This window comes from Thermobia domestica, chromosome 6 (genome assembly GCF_964235325.1).
Source record: "Thermobia domestica chromosome 6, izTheDome1.hap1.1, whole genome shotgun sequence".
NCBI classification, from domain to species: Eukaryota; Metazoa; Arthropoda; class Insecta; order Zygentoma; family Lepismatidae; genus Thermobia; species Thermobia domestica.
In genome coordinates, this window is record NC_137459.1 from 8412150 (window position 1) to 8432557 (window position 20408).

At 37.6% G+C, this 20408-nt stretch overlaps 1 protein-coding gene and 1 long non-coding RNA gene across 2 annotated transcripts in view; one reads left to right on the forward strand and one right to left on the reverse strand.

The window, feature by feature from the left end:
- Positions 1-10998, forward strand: part of LOC145687835 (U1 small nuclear ribonucleoprotein C-like) — a 56334-nt gene extending 45336 nt beyond the window's left edge. The window contains exons 6-7 of the mRNA XM_081761290.1: positions 87-245; positions 9746-10998. Coding sequence (XP_081617416.1) covers positions 87-245; positions 9746-9864 — 278 coding nt within the window. The 3' untranslated portion in view covers positions 9865-10998. The remainder of the gene's footprint in view (positions 1-86; positions 246-9745) is intronic.
- The window catches only part of LOC145687836 (uncharacterized), a 236410-nt gene that overhangs the window by 21909 nt on the left and 194093 nt on the right, over positions 1-20408 (reverse strand). The window lies entirely within an intron of this gene.

Below are 20408 nucleotides of genomic sequence, written 5' to 3' on the forward strand. Positions count from 1 at the left end.
AGTAAACTGTATGATAGTCTTATACTTGAATTGTTGGAGTCATTGAATTATGACCAATTACTAATTGTATTTGTGTTCTATTCCAGCAATGCCTGCACCAGCGGCCGTTCCAATGCACCCTGTAGCGGTTGGACCCCAGCCTAATATGTTCGCCCACGTACCCCACTTGGGTCCTCCAGCACCAACTCCAATGGGACCGAGGCCAATGCTTATGACGCCGCCAGGACCTCCACCAATGATGGCAGGCAAGTTTCTTGTTAGCTTTGATTATTTATCCGTAAATAAACTACCCTTTTTTTAAAGATAGGAAGAAAATTCGAATAACCTCCCCGGGAGAATCATATGTAAGCCTTAAATTTAAAATTTGGTCTCGATACCTTGAATGGTATGGGCCATTAGGCGAGTGTGCATCAGGACGAACAGACGGACAGATGTCGAAAAATCGTTTTTCGATATCTATGAGTCATGGAACGTGTGAATCTGTTAAAATTTCGAATTGGATTTTTTTTTTTTTTTTCATTCTCTCCTTTCGTCGCTCGAAAGTAAAAAGGGCGAGAGACTTTAGTAAAAGCTTTCTGTAGCCCCCTGTACTATTTTGTTTATTGCCTCACTAAAGAAGAAAATTTGGTGAATTATAAAAGCAAAAGTTATAAAGAGTGATCGATAAGTGTGTAAAGTGGATGTTGAACGCTTCACTAACAAGGGAAGTTCGGGAGAAAGCACTCGTCTGCTGAGAAACTAAGCATGCTATTTGAAAGATCAATTCATGCTGATTACAAGAAGTTAATAAAATTCCTGTACCGTTGAAAACTTTTCGAGAGATTCAACGTTAAATGCACGACTGCGCCTTCTAGCGACCTTGATGGTTTGAACTTGCTACTGATTGATCACTGGGGTCCATTCAGACAAATTGTCCATTGCAAGTTGGATGACGGATGGCAAAGACATAATGGTTGAGAATATACCAAAGACTGCATACGATTTGTACAACTATTTGATGTGTTTGGCTTTCGACCAATCAAATATTATGGCAGGAGATTTGTACTTACTATGAAACTTCTTCATCCGGACGTTATGATGTACCGACGAAACAATTAAATAATGAATCAGTTCCAATCATTGCAATACATTCGATTGTTTCAGTTTCCGTTCCACAAAGCAGATTACCGAACAAATTATACAACTTTTGAATCACCTGTCAAATTTGCTTCTCGCTGTGGTTATGCGAACTGTTCCCTTGACGGATTCAACGCAATTTATAACATTTTCATGGTACAAGAAAGTCTTTTGCCTGCGTCATTTCTTCACAGAACAGAAGAACAACAGTGATAAATTCTCATCTCTAACCTATCATTATTGTGAACAGTATAATGACTATTTTTAACTAACAAACCGGTTATTTACTACAAAACAGTTTTTCTGTTATCTCCGATAGATTTCAATTCGTATGTCTATATTCGTTGCTAATGATGTACTTAACGCGTTTAAATGCGCCTAATTTTTTTCATACAAACTTCTAAGTTGAATCTCTCAACCGTAGAGGAATTTTATTAGCTTCTTGTGATCAGCATGCATCAATCCTACAAATGACATGCTTAGTTTCTCTGCAGGCAACTGCTTTCTCCCGAGCTTCCCTTGTGAGTGGTATGTCTAGACAAAATCCTACTAAAACATACCTCTACTTTTTATTTTATTTAATTTTTATTTTTATTTTATTTTTTTAGCTATTTCGAACTCCGTGTAGTACCCTTTGCAGTTACTTGAGACTGATGAAGCTTTCCCTTGTACCTGTACTTTAAATAATCTTGTAATTTGTAATCGAAAACTTAAATTTAATAAGAACTAGCATCAGTTACCCGCTTCGCTGGGTTAAATTAAAAAAAAAAAAAAAAAAAAAAAAAGTTCAGTTAGTCAATCACTTTTTACTATTACTAAAGCGCTCTTTGGTATCGTTCATTTTCGATGACTTTTATATATCTAACTCCCTTCCCCATGTTGCGGGGCACGGCATCGGAAGTGTCAAAGTGTCATTGTTCATCTCAATGACCTGGAAAATATGAATTCGATCATATATATGTGTATATATCCCGCCTCCCCCAAGTTGCGGGGCTGAATTTAGATTTAAACTGCATCATAAGTGTCACTGTTCATCTCAGCGACCACGAAAACTATGAATTCGACACTAATATCGGTCATTTCCGATCATTTTTAATGTCTCTCCACTCTCTCACCTTTAAGTTACAACGTCAAAGTGATATGACAAAAGCAATGTCAGGTTTAAACTTCGGCTAGGTTGTAAATTTGATCGAGATCGTTCGGGTGGTTCAAGAGTGATGAAGTCACAGTCACTTTCATTTTTTTTTTTTTTACCTATATCTTCTTCTTCCTCTCTCCTACGTTGCACCGTGCAAGTTAAATGACAAAAATTATCCCAGGCCTGAACCTTATCTATGTTGAAAATTTGATCGAGATCAGTCGGGTGATTCAAGAGTTATTAAGTTCTATTTATTTTTATAGATCTCTCCCCCTCCCCTAACTTCTACCGTTAAAGTGATATGATGAAAACCACCTCAGGTCCGAACCTCATCTATATTGATTTTTTTTTTTTTAAAGGTCAGTCAGGTGGTTTAAGTGTGATGAAGTCACAAAGACAGTCACTTTTATTTTTATTTTTTTCACATCTATCTCCCCCCTTCCCTTTCTTGCACTTTAAAAGTGAAATGACGAAAACATCCCAGGCCTGAACCTTATCTATGTTGAAAGTTTGATCAAGATCGGTCGGGTGGTTCAAGAGATTAGGATTCACAAACATAGTTACTTTCAATTTTGTAATATAGATTATGAACTCAGATTTTTACTTTTCTTACATCCTGTGCCGTAGAGAAACGGGTGTCATATACTAGTAATTAAATAAATGGAGAAAAGTGGAAAAGTCTAAGAAAATCCATGGTGTTTCTAAACCATAAAATCCACATTGCATAATATGCTGTCGAACTTGAAACTTTGGGTAATACCATTATGTGTTGCAATTCATTGCAAATTACAAATCTAAATATTGATTATTTTTTTTTCGGTAGAGTCAAAGCAAAACGATCTGGGATAAGCCCTTCACAAATCTTAACTATATATAAAACTACACGAACTAACATAAATTAGAGGGGTAGTTCCGGTTGACATGGAAAGTTGAAATTTGGCATGATTGCAGCCTTCCAGGACTAACCGACAGAAAAATTGCCAAAAGTGAATATTTTTAATTTTTAGGGGGTCTAAAGAAGGGATGAAGAATTTCCCTATCCCCCCTATTTCCCTATTTTTTTGACCTATTATCTCATGGAAAAGAAACGATAGAATTGTGGGATCAAGTGGTGCGAGGCCGTAGTCCGAGCAAAGACAGTGGGGGCGAAGCCCCCGGATAGGCAGATTCAAGAAATATGAAGAGCAAGTTCACGAAATTCACTATTGATGCAAAGTCCGATAGATAAGAAATGGGAATCCGTAGGCCAAGCAGACTCGGGGGTCTGGGGGGCAGAGCCCCCAGCTAGCCAAAGGCTAGTCTATATTATAAAATTGAAAGTGACTATGTTTGTGACTGTTAATCTCTTGAACTGCCCAACCGATCTCGATCAAATTCTTGACGTAGAAGCGGTTCTAGCCTGGGAGTATTTTTAGCTATTCACTTTGATGGTAGAGTTTACGGGAGGAGGGGGAGTCATAAAAAATAAATAAAACTTAATAACTTTTGAACCACCCATCGATCTGGATCAAATTTTCAACATAGATGAGATTTTATCATTTAATTTCGACGGTTGATCTTAGGGTTGGGTAGGAGGGAGGAATACATTCAAATGAACAAAACTTAATAAATCTTAAACCAATCGACCAATCTCGATCAAACTTTCAACAGATAAGGTTCGAGCCTGCGATGTTTTCGTCATTTCACTATTTATGGTGCAACATAGGGGAGGGGGGATTGGGGAGATATATATGTAAAAAAATAAATAAAAAATAAAAATAAAAGTGACTGTCACTTCATCACGCTTAAACTACTCTAGCGATCTTAACCAAATTTTCAACTTAGATGAGGTTCGGACCTGGGGTGTTTTTTATCATATCACTTTTACGTTAGAACTTAGAAGAGGGGAAGGAGAGGGGAGATATCTATAAAAATAAATAAAACTTAATAACTCTTGTTCCATCCGACCGATCTCGATCAAATTTTCAACGTAGGTAAGATTCGGGCCTGGAAAGTTATATGTATATGCTTTGACTTTGACGGTGGAACCTAGGGGAGGGGAGGGAGATATTTATATATAAAAATAAATAAAACTTAGCTCTTGAATCACCCAACCGATCTCGATCAAATTTTCAACATAGATGACGTTCGGGCCTGGGATAATTTTTGTCGTTTAACTTTGACCGATCTCGATCAAATTTACAACCTGAGTGAAATTTGAACCTGAGATGTTCTTTGCCATATCACTTTGAGTTTGTAACTTAAAGGTGGGGGAGGGGAGAGACATTAAAAATGATCGGATATGGCCGATATTAGTGTCGAATCCATTGTTTTCGGGGTCGCTGAGATTAACAGTGACACTTCTGATGCCGTTTAAGTCCAAATTCAGCCCCGACTTGGGGAAGGAGGGATATAATATAAATGATCGAAATGACCAATATAAGTGTCGAATTCATAGTTTTCCGGGTCGCTGAGATGAACAATGACACTTTCGATGTTATGCCCTGCAACATGGGAAAGGGAGGGGTTCTCCCGTTTCCTCCTACTTTCTTCATTCCACTATTTCATTCATTACTCATCATCACCGTCTCCTTTAGCCTAACCGGCATAATCGTGGGACGTAAAACTCAAAGATTTCATTTCATTTTTCTTGTATGGGTGTCCTTTGAGAGGTTCGTCCATCTTCGGCTTCCTCCGAACCGACTTCGTGTCTTCTGTATCCTCCTACTATTGTCTACTTGTAACTGTGTTGGTAAACAATAACACGTATTTACATTTGTGACATGTTTGTAGATGTAACATACACTAGAAGGTGTGGATCCTTACAATGTATCTGATAATATTATTGATATATGTACGAGTTTTGGAACAATCATCGCTTACATATGTTAAATTTTGCAAATGTGTTAATATTGCACCTGTGAGGCTTGTTAAAATCTGAATGATGTGTATATGTCGAAATTTTATATATCAGATATATCAACAGGCTGTTCTTTTGAGCCTTCACTATACCACGGTCAAACTATATGCCTATCACAACCAGTGAAATCTTCTCGTTGGAATTTTGTCAATGAAATGTTATGTAACTTAACACATTGGCTGCCGGACATGAATCACCAAAGGTTATGTTCCAGGTCAAGGCCTTTTTCAGGTATCCACACTTATGGAATATGTGTATTAATTTGATACACATGACACCCTATGTGTTAAAAAGTATCGATCTGGGTTTCCAGGCATCAACAACAAATAAAATGAAGTTAAAGAAGTGTCTTCAAATGAAACTGAAATCCAGAGATTTGAATTAATGTCTCAAACTGTCCTCATCAGAGTGACATAGAAGACTTAAAAAAAATGTCCTCTAAAGTACAAGACTGCTCAGGGTTTATCATCATATATTTTTTCACCAACCAGAGCAAGGGAAACAAATACTAGAATCATTTTACACTACGGCACAACCATGGGACGTAAAACTTAAAGATTTCAGTTTTCATTTTACACTAATAATAGAATCACAGATATTCCTGAGAAGGCAAAAGCACAATACAATGTGTTTTCTGTTGAAGCACCTTCGGTCTTAAAATTAAACTTCCAAATATTTGTAGAAAATGTGTCTCCATCGCAGAAATGTCCTAAAACTCGAAAGCCTGACGGGCGCACTAAACTGGGCTTGGGGTCAATAATTGAGCGTGAGCCTAATTGAGAGAAACGAGCTCGTGCGACCCCCAAAAATCTTAGTGAATACAAGACCGAGTGAGTCTGAGCCCCAATGAGCTGGAGCGCGAGCATAATTGAAGAAAGTAAGCGTAGGTTCGAGCTCTCTTTCCTCTGGAAAGCGGATCATGTAACAAATTTGAAATTGTATAGAAGAGTGCTTTCGATATTATTATTTGTATTTTTCTCTACTCATTTGAGCAGGCGATATAGAAATATACGGGTCATCCAAGTATATTACTTTTTTTTCCTAGGGCTTGCAGGAAGTTTCTTACAATACCCTTTATCGTTTAGTGAGTAATTAGCGCATTGTCTAAGGAATAAAGCTCACTATATTTAGTGGCCAGGGAGGCTCGACCTATTTGTATATGGTACTTTATTTCTCGATAGCTATTGGCCAAATCGGAATGAAGTTTGATTGGCAACTATCCCATCACCTAAGGAATAAAAATCGTTGAATTTGGTGGCCAAGCTCGGCGAGGTACAGCCTCGACCCGGCAGAGGCTGTGTTTTAGAGCTTTGCACGGCGGGAGCATCTGAGCTCGGTTCACCTCGGCTTATTGCTTCTTTTTATTCTCTTCCTATTATTGCTTTTTAGTTCCTGTTGAGTTCGTATATGATTTACTTCTTTCACTGAAACGCAATGAAAAAGTCTGTCTTCCACCTGTAGCACCCAACTCGAAGGCAGATTCTCTGATACTGCGCACGGGAAACTGAGAGAGTTGTGATAGAAAAATGACGGACAACGAAAGCTGATGAAATAACATGCAAAGACGCGTCGAAAACACACAGCATGTTTCACATTAATAACGACAACCAACTCATCAAGTCTAGTCCGAACCCTTCAATTGCAAGAAGTAGAGATGGTTGGCGCCAGTATAATTCACTTCTGGGGAACTACGACTGCAGTGAGCTTTCAAATTGGGAAGTTCAAAATCCGCTCACCAAGAAATCTTAATTACCACCAAAGGTAGTTCTGCTGGTATCAACCATTTCTAGTGTATATTCTCAGTTGAATGGTTCAAACTGATCTGTAGAGACGCCCTGCGTAAATTGCTGGTGGTTATTGATGTGTGGCATGCAATGTGTTTTCCAGGCGACTTTTCAGCATTATTTTACCGGTTCTTTTCTATCTCAAAGTTCAAGGTTTGCCGTATGTGGTGTCAGGGAAGCCTTCTTTTTAGTGCGAAAGGTACAAGATACTTCATTAATGGAAGTACATATGACTTCCTATGTGAAAAGTGAATTCGTCACACCTACATATGTTTCGTAATTTACGCGATATTGTTGACAATACGCGATATTGCCGCCCTAAATTTTCAACGCGTGTGACTTCAAGCTATGCGGATGTCTTCGGGTGTTTTATTCCGTTTCGTGCCATCCCCGCGAGTCTTTACAGGTAGTTTTATAACATACTATATATGTATGTATGCAGGGTGTCTCAAAAGTCCCCAAACAAAATGTCATTAACCTGGACCCACAACGTAAGTGAATGAAGTTACTTGAAATGACGGCTGGTCATCGACGTGTTAGCGTAAAAGACAGTAACTGCATTCACTTACGTTGTGGGTACAGGTAAATGGCAACGTTGCATTTTCATTTAACATTGGGCGCATAAATTGTTTGCGTTCAAAATGGCTCATCCGATTTTTAAAAAATCCTTCGCTATAGATTGAAAACATATTTGTAGACGGTTTCCCTTCTTCCTTTTTAATGTAACTCTGATAATAACAGAGTTGCCCTATGTTAGGGGACTTTTGAGACACCCTGTATATATTGATGTATGTACATATACAGTAATTCATAAATCCCTTTGTTGCTATACACTGTGTGCTTGTATTTTGTCTTGGGATCTGAGTTCTGTACTGCATTTACTCTCGTTTAATATTTAGGCTGGTTTAAACATGTTATAAACTATTCATACCTATTCCTCTTATTCCTCGTGGTATTTTATACGTTGTAAGAACTCAGAATTGTAGAATTCAGAACTACTGATACATTTATAGACATAGGGGCCGCGGTGGCTCAGTGGTAGAGCGTTCACCTCTGGTGCATGGGGTCCCGGGTTGAAACACTGTTCCCGCCAAGTGAACTTTGTGGTGGACAAGCACCGTGTGCGTGGGTTTTCTCGGGGTTCTTCCGTTTCCTCCCATTTTCTTCGTTCCACCATTTCATCCATTACTCATCATCACCGTCTCCTTTAGTCTAACCGGCACAATCGTAGGACGTAAAACTCAAAACTGTCATTTCATTTTTTACATTTATAGATATTTCATTAATATATTGTGTGTGTTTAGTGAAAGTCCTGTTTTTATCGTCGATGCCAGGATTCAGTGTCAGGTTGCGAACAGATATTGAACGTTTTTTTCCGTTTGTTCTACTAACGTTACCTTGATCAAAAAGTTCCCGGAATTTACTCACAAAATTAGAAATCAAAGCTTATTCCTGAAAATTGATATTGTCCCCTTCGAAGTAATCCCCATCGACTGCAGCGCTTGATCCAGTTCTCAAAACATTTGCGGTACTCGATTTTCCGTATGTCCATCAGAGGCGTCTTCGATTTTCATATTGTCTTCTCAGCTGCTTCAATGCGTTCCCCGTAATAATTTCTTGAGTCAATCAAACATGGAAATGTCGTACAGAGCTAAATCAGATGAATTCGGTGGCTGCGGAATGGTGTCCGTTACGTTTTAGGTGAGAAATCGCGGATTATGATGCCATGATGCAAAATCCGCTAGTTGTTTGTCCAGAGATCTTTTCTTTTTAGGGGAATTGCTTCACGAAAATGCTTCATAACGCCCAAATAGTACTCCTTGTTGACTGTCTGAATTTCTGGCAGAAATTCATGATGTACAACACCGTTGTAATCCATGGAAACCGTGAGTATCATCTTCTTTTTCGACTGAAAACGATGTGTTGTTTTCGGTCTTGGCTCATTGGGTGCTCGCCACTCCCTCACTTGATGTCTGGATTGCATGTCATACTCATGACGCTACGTATCGTCTCCAGTAATGATGCGTTTGGTGAATGTTGCGTCGGATTCAGCCTTGCAAATCATGTCTTTGGCCATATCGACGCAGTCCCTATTTTCCATGAAATTCAGGTCTTTCGGCAATAACTTTGCTGCAACACAGCGCAAATCCAAATCATTCACTATAATGCCTTGAACGGATCTATAAACAATATTCAAGTCATCTTCCGGTTCTCTGATTGTTAATTTATGGTTGTCGGCTAACATTTGTTTCACTTTATCGATGTTCTCGTCGGTTTTCGATGTCGACGGCCTGCCACTGCGATAATCATCTTCAACTGACTCACGACAAAGCGTAAAGTGTTCGTGCTACTAGTAAACTTTTTTTTTTTTTTTTTTTTTAAGCATCATTGCCGAAACACCTTACCAAATGCGTTTTAACGCAAAATTTAATACACACTCATTGTTGCAATATTAACGCCATTGCTAAAACCGAAACATGCACCCAAACAGATATACTCAACACTGCGTCACTTTCAGAAATGGCAAACTAGGATGTTCAGATTGGGAGGGAATATCACTGACAGGTGTGGCAATCCACAAAAAAAAAAAAAAAAAAAAAAGGGGGGGGGGATCAAATCAGGTGACTGAGACCGCCATACGGTGGTGACTCCGGGAACTTTTTGATCAAGATAGTTTGTCATGTGAAATGATTGTAAATGTGTGTTGGGAAGTTCTTCCCATTTATTAGAACAGAACAAAGAGAGAGGAAAAGTTGGTGTAATAACTTAAGTTGTTTATTATAATTGTAATTTTCCTTCTTCTTTCAGGTCTCCGTCCACCTCTGGGGCCAATGGGTCCAATGATGCCAATGGGTGCGATGGGTCCCTTAGGTCCAATGCGAGGCCCACCTATGATGGGAGCCCCTCCCCAAGGACTAAATAAATGATGTTAGTTGTGTGGTGCGATGTTGTGTGTGAGTTTTTCTCATTTTTATTGATGTCTGATTCCACTCGGGAATCCAAGAGGCTGTGTCCGAACATATCCGATGGAATGTCGAATGTGAAGTTAGTATTCGAGGCAGTTATGTGACGTTTCTGTCGGTATTAGCAACACATGCTTCAGTTTTTATTATTTCTTAATTTAGGTGTAATTTTAATTACTATATAGATATTTTCTTGTAACTTGTGTTTCTAGAAATTATTTATTCAAATTCTGTTCTATTGTTTAGATTGAAGACGATTGCTATTGTCATGATTGTCATTAAACTAAAGGTATGTGCTTTAAGCATTTCATAAAAAATTTGCATTGATATGTATTTGAATATTGTCATATTGATTTACTTTCTGTACCTTAATAAGGCTGTTATGATTTGTCAGAAGTATCGGATGCATTACATAAACAGTTTTTATTTTTCCTACTCTCTTGTGAAGAATTATATATATATGTTTGTCAGCATGTGTTGCTGTAAAAAATCTAAGAATAAGGATATTGCAAGAAAGCAAGAAGGTTCTCGCTGCGAGAGAAGGGTGTTCCATTACCCGATTTGTGATACATATACTTATTGGAATTGTGGGAAAACTTCAGCCACACTCCCCAGTTACATGAATCTTCGTTTACATATATATATAGGTGAAAGTTACGATATGTATTTGAGTTGTTGTGTTCATAGGATTTGCCTTAAGGAAGTCGACCATATTAAAATATGAAGACAGGCAAGACGTACAGATAAACAAATAGTTCAGATACAATATGGAGTAATTGAATAAAAGGTTTATTTTGAAGACATTACTCGTGTGATTGCTGCAGGGTACGTTTAGGCCTAATACGTTAAGAGACGATCGTGCCTCACACCAGTTGTTCATATTGTTTTATAAAGCAGTGTTACCTGTGCTCAAGTGAAAAATATCATTAAATTTGTAAGTTCCTGAAAACTTCAGCTACACTACAAATATGTGTATTCCTTATGTTTGTTTCGGCTTCCAGAGAAGAACTGTTCTAATGTTTATGTAGAACTTTTATTTGTTCCCTGTCTTTTCCTTTTGTAAAGAATAAATTTTCTTTCGTTTTTTAAAAGAAAAAAGGTACCATAATCTGAATTTCATTGTATTTCTGCCAGTAAGCACACATTCCATTTGTTCGAGTTTAAAAGTTTGGTATATGTGGTGTCCTATAGATTCTCAAAGAAAAGTGAGTTCAAAAGTGAAAATACTCTGCTACAGTTATCAATATATATATATGAGTTGCATTTAGAGATTTTCCAGAAAACGTTCAAAATAGCAGAGCCAGTCATAAGTTCGTTGGTTTTTGAACCCATCTGAATGTGTCATTATTGTGTGTTACGTCGAAGCACCGAGCATAACCATAGTATGGTATGAATTGCATGTCAGTTATATCGTAGATGAGTCAAATTGAGCGGTCAAACATACGAGCTCGATCAAGTGGCTATTTTGTATACTTTTAAATCATTATTGGTAGAAATGGGTGAAACATGGAAGTTGCACAGGGAAATGTGTGATGTGGAAAGGAAAAGAACTGAATATTTTTCAGCCGAAAAGTTAACTCAATTCACGTCAGGAGACACGAGTGTTGAAGGCAAACCTCGGGTCTGGAGACTAGTTTCCTTAAACAGGGACCTCCTGGATCAGACTGTAATAACCGATTCAGGCACAAGTACATGTCAACTGGCATTACAGATACGATCATTCTAAAGAAACGTGTTTTATCATTTTCGTCGACTGGGTTTGTCTCTAGATGGTGTCAACTTCAACCCCACGGGTTGATACCACAACCCGGCAAAAGACTAATCACTGTACAGAATCCTAGTGACGACAGGTTGGTGTTGGATCATCGCAGGTAATGAAAAATAGATCTTATTGGGATATTCTGCTGGTGATTGTTACTGGTGACGACCAAATTAAAAGGCACTGCAAACTGTCCCAAGAGAGAGGTTTAAGCAAATGTCATGTTGTGTTTATGGCGGAATAATAATTGTTCAATATTCTGAAAAGCTCTTTTCAGACTACCATGCTGGGGATGGAAATCTTTACATTGAACAATTACAGTGGGTCCGTAATGCTATGCGATAAATATACACAACTTCGATGAACAGGAAGAGGGTTTTGCTTCAGGTGGATATCATCATGTGGCATTGGTCACTGGGTCAGTCCATATATAATCACCGAAATTAGAAAAAAATCCCCAGTCGACCATCAGGGATTTTGATTAAATTTGACGCACAGATACCTACATCCCTCGTAAGAAAGCCTGTAATTTTTTATTCTCCTGTCTCTACCAGTTCCTGAGAAATTAACTTAGAAGCGAGGCAGTCCGTATCATGACTTGCCGAACACGCTGATTGTTTAAGTTTTTAATGAGCAAGAACTCGGTTACTAATTATGTTACATAGGTCAAACTTTTTCTGCAATAAATATATGCATCGTTGTAATCAAGTAATATGTTGAAAGCGGCATGACCATTTTATATTCTGATATATAAACTGGCAAAGTCAGCACTTTTTTACATTACCGTTTATAAAGCTCATTTTTTAACATGTCACAGATTTCCTAGATAACACAACAAATGTCTGTGTTTGTGCGTAGTACCTTACAGAGTAGTGAACTATATGCACCAGTAATGCAGAGCTGTTTACATTTTATTTACAGGATTTATGGGAAGCTAAATTTGGTATCATTCTAAAAACACAAAGTTTTTGCTTATTTTCAAAGCCCTGTTTAACTATGTTGACAGTTGAATATGAGTATGATATTTTGGATGAACATTGCTACTTATGTAACAAATAACTTGTGTGAATTTCAAAACCCTGATGTATTTTCTTCCATTTTAAATCATCGCCCTTGTGAACAGGTGTCGGTAGTCTTTCACGTTTAGAACGGATATGGAGAATGAAAGTAATTTTACTTTCAGAGTCCCTCTCCACTCTGGATGAGGACAAAATCAATGAGCTTTGTTAACCTCGTGCCATGACAAAAGTTGTGCTAAACATGTGTTAGATGTGCCAGTACCAGAAACAGCAGTGATGATGATGATAAGTATGATCCTAGCTACACACCACACACTGTTCACCAAGAGCATCTAAACATCTCTTTCAAATCTGTAGGCTGCTCACCACTGAAGAATGTAAATAAGAGAGACAGGAAAGGATACAGCAAGAGAAAAGTGAAGCAGATAGCAAATGTCGTACAGAAGATGTTCTTGGAATACCGAGCGCTACGTTTCTCTACTGAAAAGACATGTGACAGGTATGCTGATTTCTCTATGCTTATACAACTTCTTGTAGAAAGTATCACAAAACATTTTCCTATAAATAGAAAGTCCAAATCTTAACACTTGCTCCTGCAACTTGGAGTATCAGAAAAACTGCACAGAGTTTTAGGGCCTCAGATTATTTAGTGCGAAAAGCAAAGAACTTAAGATGAGAAAGGAATCCTATCACTTCAAGAACTGAAGCCTCGAAAATAATTCCCCAGGTAACAGTGAATGAAGTAGTTTCATTTATGAAAGCGATGAGTGTTCCAGAGTCTGTCCTGGAATGAAAGAATGTATGTATGTGCATAAAGATGAAGGTAAAGTTCAAGTTCAAAAAAGGCTACTACTAATGAATATGCATGAAACATATGTTGAATTCTGCTAACAGAAACCACAGTTTAAAGTTGGGTTTGCAAAGTTTTGTGCCTTAAGGCCGAAGTAGTGCATTATAGTTGAGGCAAAAGGCGCTCATTCAGTGTGCGTATGTGTGCGTGTCAATGGGTGATATCAATAAAACGGAGAAGTTACTCAGTACGCCCAATTTTGAAGTAGTTACTCGCATTGGTATCAATAAAAAGAGAACTGAGCACTAGTCGTCTCGGCTGACCTCGAAGAAGCCCCACCCTTTTGAAGTAACCACACCTATATTCTCGTGCCGAGTAACTACTCCGCGTTTGATATCAATAAAAATCAAAGACTCTTCTGTGATGCTAGTAACTTCTCCAAATTTGTGGAGCAAGCTAAATGTGACTCCGTGCGAAATATGGCAGAGTATATGATTGTTTTGCTATGTAGCAAAATTTATAAATTGCACAGAAATGTTACAAATGGAGTTTACAAAAAACATAGGTTCATGAAGGAAAATGTAGAGTTGTTAGCACAACATTTTTTAGGAGAATCAACGGAAATTTGGGGTGATGCACTACGTAATGATGAAAAGATGCGGGTTTTCTGGCTTTACGTGAGTGATCCGGGATTCCAGGTCTGAATGTCAGGGGATTCTGTTGTGGCTCAAAGTACTGTGTCTATGACTACTACAAGTGTAATGTATGCGATTATTGCGAAATCTGAAAATTGATTGTTTCCGGAGGTGTGTGTAATATTCAAACAGCAAAGGCAGAGTGGCAAGAACAATATACATTTCCGGGTGCTATCGGAGCACTTGACTATAAACACGTGGCAATAAAGAAACCTAGTATTTTGGAGACGAATACGCTAATAGGAAGAGCTCCTTCGTGGCTAAGCGGATAGCGTGCATGCCTTTGGCATGAGAGGCCCGCGTTCGATTCCCGGCGGGAGCTCATATGGTTCGGATTCCAAGTTAATCAGTGGGTCCCGTCTTATATAGCCTCGCTACTGAAAAGGACATTAAACTCAAAATCAACTCAACTCAACGCTGATAGGAAGGGTGTATACATGAGAATGTATATTTTTTTATGCCAAGGTGAAAGGGGACACGTATGGTGTGGAAAACGCAATCAGATGGACGTACTTTACGACGTGACTGGCTGTACTATTTAAAAAAAGGAAACAAAGGGACCAAGTGTCTGATTTCGTTTTTAAAGCCAAACAATCTTGGACAAGACCTTGGACAACACGTGATATGCACTTGTCATGCTGATCTTCATATTGCTGGATTCCAATCATAACCCATCAGTTCCAAGAGGTTCGTTCCCGTGGTTTCAGTATTACTTTCTTGTTTCCTGTTTTCTTTTTCAAATTAGTTTTTTAATGCTCGCTCGGATATTAAAGATTATCTTTTGGATTTGTGTCTCAGTCGTAGATGTATTTGATATTTCCTTGCATTTCACTGTAATTGCCTTCAAAGCTTCGGCTTTCCTTTGTTTACTTTCTGGTAATTGTGACTTTGAAAGTACTACTGGAAACTCTCTTATAATATCCACAAATGCACTTTGATTGAAACTGTCGTTGCTACTTGCCCGTGGTACTTGCCGAAATGACCGCGCGACGGATGGGAGAAATGAGTAACTACTTCTTTTATTGATACGACTCAGTACTACGTGCAGAGGAAGCGCGAGTAAACGTTCATAAATCTGGAGCAGACTAGACCTGAGTAGTGGCTTGCTTTATTGATACGAAATTGAGGGAGGAGATTACTCCAGGTGTAGTTACTCCGATTCTCGAGCAGGACTTCTCAGGAGTAGTTACTTATTTTTATTGATATCACCCAATATCATCAAAACATGAAACTGATGGTCGATGCCCTTCCTGGATCAGGACACAACTACAAGATACTGCTGAACATTGCAGTGTGTGATGCAACGAACAGACAGTGTAGGTTACATTACTGTGGCAACTATGGAAGGAAGGAGGCTGCGCAAGATTATTTAGTAAAACGTTTTGATGATCACTTACTTGAAGGTGATGACTGTGTTAAATTTAAAAACTAGGTTCACACAGACTGGTTGACATTACAAATCCTACAGCTCTCTGTGAATGAGTTTTGTGACACATTGACTCAAGGAATTGATAGTGTTAGACAGCACCATTACATAGCCAAGGCTCAAGCTGCATACCTGAGTAATATAAAAACTTCACTTCAGAAAACAGAGCTAATTGTTTTACTGGATTTTGCCGAAAATTACACTTTCGTTATACACGGAGGTTCACGGGTACCATTGGGAGAAATCCTAGGCAACTGGGCATCCTTTCGTGGGGTACTATAATGATAATGGAACCCTGCAATGCTGTGGCGGATCCAAGGAGGGCTATAGGGGCTATCCTATTCCACACACTTTGTGTGCATGTTTCTTTATTTATTTGAACACTCAATTTCTTTTTACTATTACTGAATTGTAATTTTGACCCACATAACTCTACTATTTTGTAACAATTAATTTCATTATGTGGCAGATTGTTTCTTACAATAAACAGTATGTTTTCAAGTGCTCAATCAGTGTAAATGATTTCACCTGGCGCATACGTACTTCTTCACTTCCATTCTCCATATCCGTTCTAAACATGAAAGACTACCGACACCTGTTGACAAACGCTATGATTTGAAATGGAAGAAAATACATCAGGGTATTGAAATTCACACAAGCTGTTTGTTACATAAATAGCAATGTTCATCCAAAATATCATACTCATATTCAACTGTCAACATAGTTAAACAGGGCTTTGAAAGTAAACAAAAACTTTGTGTTTTTAGAATGATACCAACTTTAGCTTCCCATAAACCCTGTAAATAAAGTGTAAACAGCTCTGCATTACTGGTGCATATAGTTCACTACTCTGTAAGGTACTACGCACAAACACAGACATTTGTTGTGTTATCTAGGAAATCTGTGACATGTTAAAAAAATGAGCTTTATAAACGGTAATGTAAAAAAGTGCTGACTTTGCCAGTTTATATATCAGAATATAAAATGGTCATGCCGCTTTCAACATATTACTTGATTACAACGATGCATATATTTATTGCAGAAAAAGTTTGACCTATGTAACATAATTAGTAACCGAGTTCTTGCTCATTAAAAACTTAAACAATCAGCGTGTTCGGCAAGTCATGATACGGACTACCTCGCTTCTAAGTTAATTTCTCAGGAACTGGTAGAGACAGGAGAATAAAAAATTACAGGCTTTCTTACGAGGGATGTAGGTATCTGTGCGTCAAATTTCATCAAAATCCCAGATGGTCAGCTGGGGACTGTTTGACGATTTATAATGGAATAACCCCACTGGTAGTTACTCAAAAACTCCAGGAAATTCAAGGATTCGAATTGTTATAGACAGCACAGACCTTGTCCCCATAGTTAATATGTTCCATTCCCACGCGAGTTTTTGACCCCCAGACCCTTCGAATGGTAGCTTTTGAGGAACATTAGCGGAGGACCATCCAATACAATAGTAGTAGAGATCTATCGCTTTCTGCTACATTGTTGATCACCACAGAACACAAATGGTAATATATAGAAAGACGCGGTTTTCCAGAACTAATTCAGTGTCCCTAGAATATATTCAATTACGCTTCCAGCTTAAGCTATGCATAAGTATCGGAAGTCTTATAAAACGGCTTTGTCCGTCTAACTGTTGACAGGTATCAGCGCAAAAACAGTAACAGATATTACGAAGGCGTTTCTTGCAGTTGATTTAGAGCCCCTAAAATAGGTTCGATCTCCTCCATTAACCCTCCATTCGAGGCGGAAGTGGTTCAAATACTCTTTTCTGGTTTCAACTTCTATCGCTATAGAACGAAAAGGGTATAGCGAGAAGGGATTTATTGCAAACAATTTAGCGTCTTAAGACAACATATTACTATCCACAACATTCTATGGAAGTCAGAAAATGTTTATATTCACTATTATTTCCGATTTCAATACTGAATTACATGAAGAAAAGACAGTAAGAGACATCGAGATGTGGATTTTTGCAATCGATTCAGCTTCCAAAAAATAGTTCTATCTTTAACATTAATCGATATAGAACAAAAATAGTAATAGATAGTCGCAAGACTTTTTTTCAATCGAATCGATACAACATCTCAAGAGTAGATATATATATATATATATTATCACAACTCATAATACTATCTAAACCGAAAGTGGCTGAATTTACTAGTATATTGGTTTCAAGACTGGTTTTTATAAAGCGAAAACAGAAATCGTGATGTGTTTTTTCGCGATCGACTAAGTGTGCTAAAAATAGGTTCTACCTTCCCCCTTGACCTCTATTCACACCAGAAGTGGTCCAAATTAACGATTACAAGTTTCAACATTTATCGCCACAGAACAAAATTGGTAATATTTTGGTTCTTTGAGTTTGTCCCGTTCAGCAGCGAAGCTATATGAGACGCGGAACTACTGATTAATGTGGAATCCGAACCAGATGAGCTCCCGCCGGGAATCGAGCCCGGGTCTCCCACGCCAAAAATTGGTAATAGATAGCGACAAGTGGTTCACCTACAATCGATTCAGGGTCTCAAGAGGAAATACCAGTACAATCCACAACACTTCATAAAGGCAGATGTGATTGAAGTTTATTACTATTTTTCATTTTATTGGTAATACTAATTTCCATGGAGCAAAATCGGTGAGAAATATCGAGATAAAGTTTTTTTTTGCAATCAATCCAGCGTCCCAAGAATAGATTCCACCTTCTTCGTTAACACTTTATTTGAACCGAAAGTGTTCAAATTAACCATTTCCGGCTTTAACACTTGTCGCGATAAAACGAAAATTGTAATAGATAGCAGGAAGCAATTTTCTGGAATCAATTCAGGGTTTTAAGAGAACATATCCTCATAACCTGCTTCACTCTGTTGTAAACGGAAATGCTTGAAATTTACTACTACTTTCGGTTCGAATACTTATATTCATAGAACAAAAACTATAAAAGATATCGAGAAGAGATTTTTCTGAAATCGATTCAACGTCCTAAGAATAGATTCTGTCTCCTTCCTTAACCCTCTATTCAAGCCGAAAGTGATTCAAATTAGCCATTCCTGCTTTTAGTATTTATCGCCATAGAACAAAAAACGATAAGTGATAGCTAATAATGGCTTTTTGATACAGATTCAGCATCCGAGGAACAGATTCTATCTTTGATCTTATTAATCTACTTCAGTCAGGAGTTTTAGTTGTGCTACTTGTTAGTTTGAGTATTCAATTCACATAGATTGGAAGTCTACCATTGTTTTTACTCTGTGAAATGAAACTCATTTGTTTCACTACTAAAACAGGAAGTGGAGAAACGTATCACAATTCCCGGTTTCAGTATTGATCACCATAGAGCAAGCATGTCAATAATTAGCTAGAAGCATGCATTCAGTACATTGGGAATAGACTGTCTCCAAGTTTTATCCTCTAATAGAAATATACTACCACTTCTAATTTCAATAGTGATCACCATAGAGCAAAAATGATGAGAGAGAATGATTTTTTTTTTTAATGAATCCAGGATTCGAAAATTGTAATCGATCTCTGTCCCTTTACCTAAACCGAAAATGGTGAGAAACTACCATTTCCAGTTTCATAATATTAAAAAAAAAGAAAAAAAAAGATAGCTGGAAGCAGTTTTTGATATGGACTCTGTGCCACAATGGTAGTTTCGATCTCTAAGTTTAATGCAACCGAAAGTGATAAATACTTACTATATCCCTGGTTACAATATATTATTTTTTCATAGAACGAGAGAGGTACTAGGAAGCGACAAAAGTTTCTTTTAAATATATAATTTCATAATTCCAAGAAAAGATTTCAAGCCCTGCTTTTGGTCTAGTGGCTAGCGCATATTCCTTTGATGCACAGGTCCCGAGTGGGAAAACATTGAACGTGTTATGATGGTTCGGATTCCACTTTAAAATGTAGGTCCACGTCTTGTATAGTCTTGCTCGATACTGAAAAGGGACGCTGAACTTCAACAAAAATATTTTATCTTAGTAGTATTCTTCTACTGAAATTAGTAGCATTATAAACTAATACGAAAACGAAGACCCACCTATTTAAAATCTGAATTCTCGTTTGATGAGATTATTAGTTCTCTGTCCTACCGTATATAAAACATCTTGAGAACAAATAAACCATTCAATAGTATTTTGTTAGTATTGTCTATTTTTGAAAGCAACCAAATTGTTTTTGATACTGAATTAGTTATAGAAAATAAGAGATATGAATGGGAGATTTTAGTGAGGAGTATTTAAAATCAGTATCAGTAGCTACATATAATCACTTCATGTTTCATATTTTGTTAAAATCAATTTATTACAAAGCGAAAATCAATTTATTTGATACTATCATGATCAGTTTATACAGGAACCTTTTTGGTATTTTTTTTTCTATATTATAAAATATATTGTCGATAACCCATCATTAATTACTATTAGTAAATAATTATATTTTTATATTCTCTAAAATATAAATTTTAGACTGTTTACCTTTGATAACTATTATTTCTAAATTGTATCACTCGAGAACCGGGAACTAAAGGTCTGTACATCACAATATTTCGTGCTGAGTTCGCACGCGTACCAGGCTTGTCAAAGTCTATGATGATATTAACATTTTGCAATATCGGATGAGTTTAACGCGTTTTAATGAAATTTCTTGATTTTACTAAGTTCAAGTCCAAATTTTCTGGACAGTATTTTGAGAAAAAAAATACTGCTACCTGCTAGTCAGAGCATCAATGCAACTGTGTACTGTCAGCAGTTGAGCCGTGTTCAAGAAAAAACTCAAAACTCTGGAGCCAGCACTTCTGAATCGC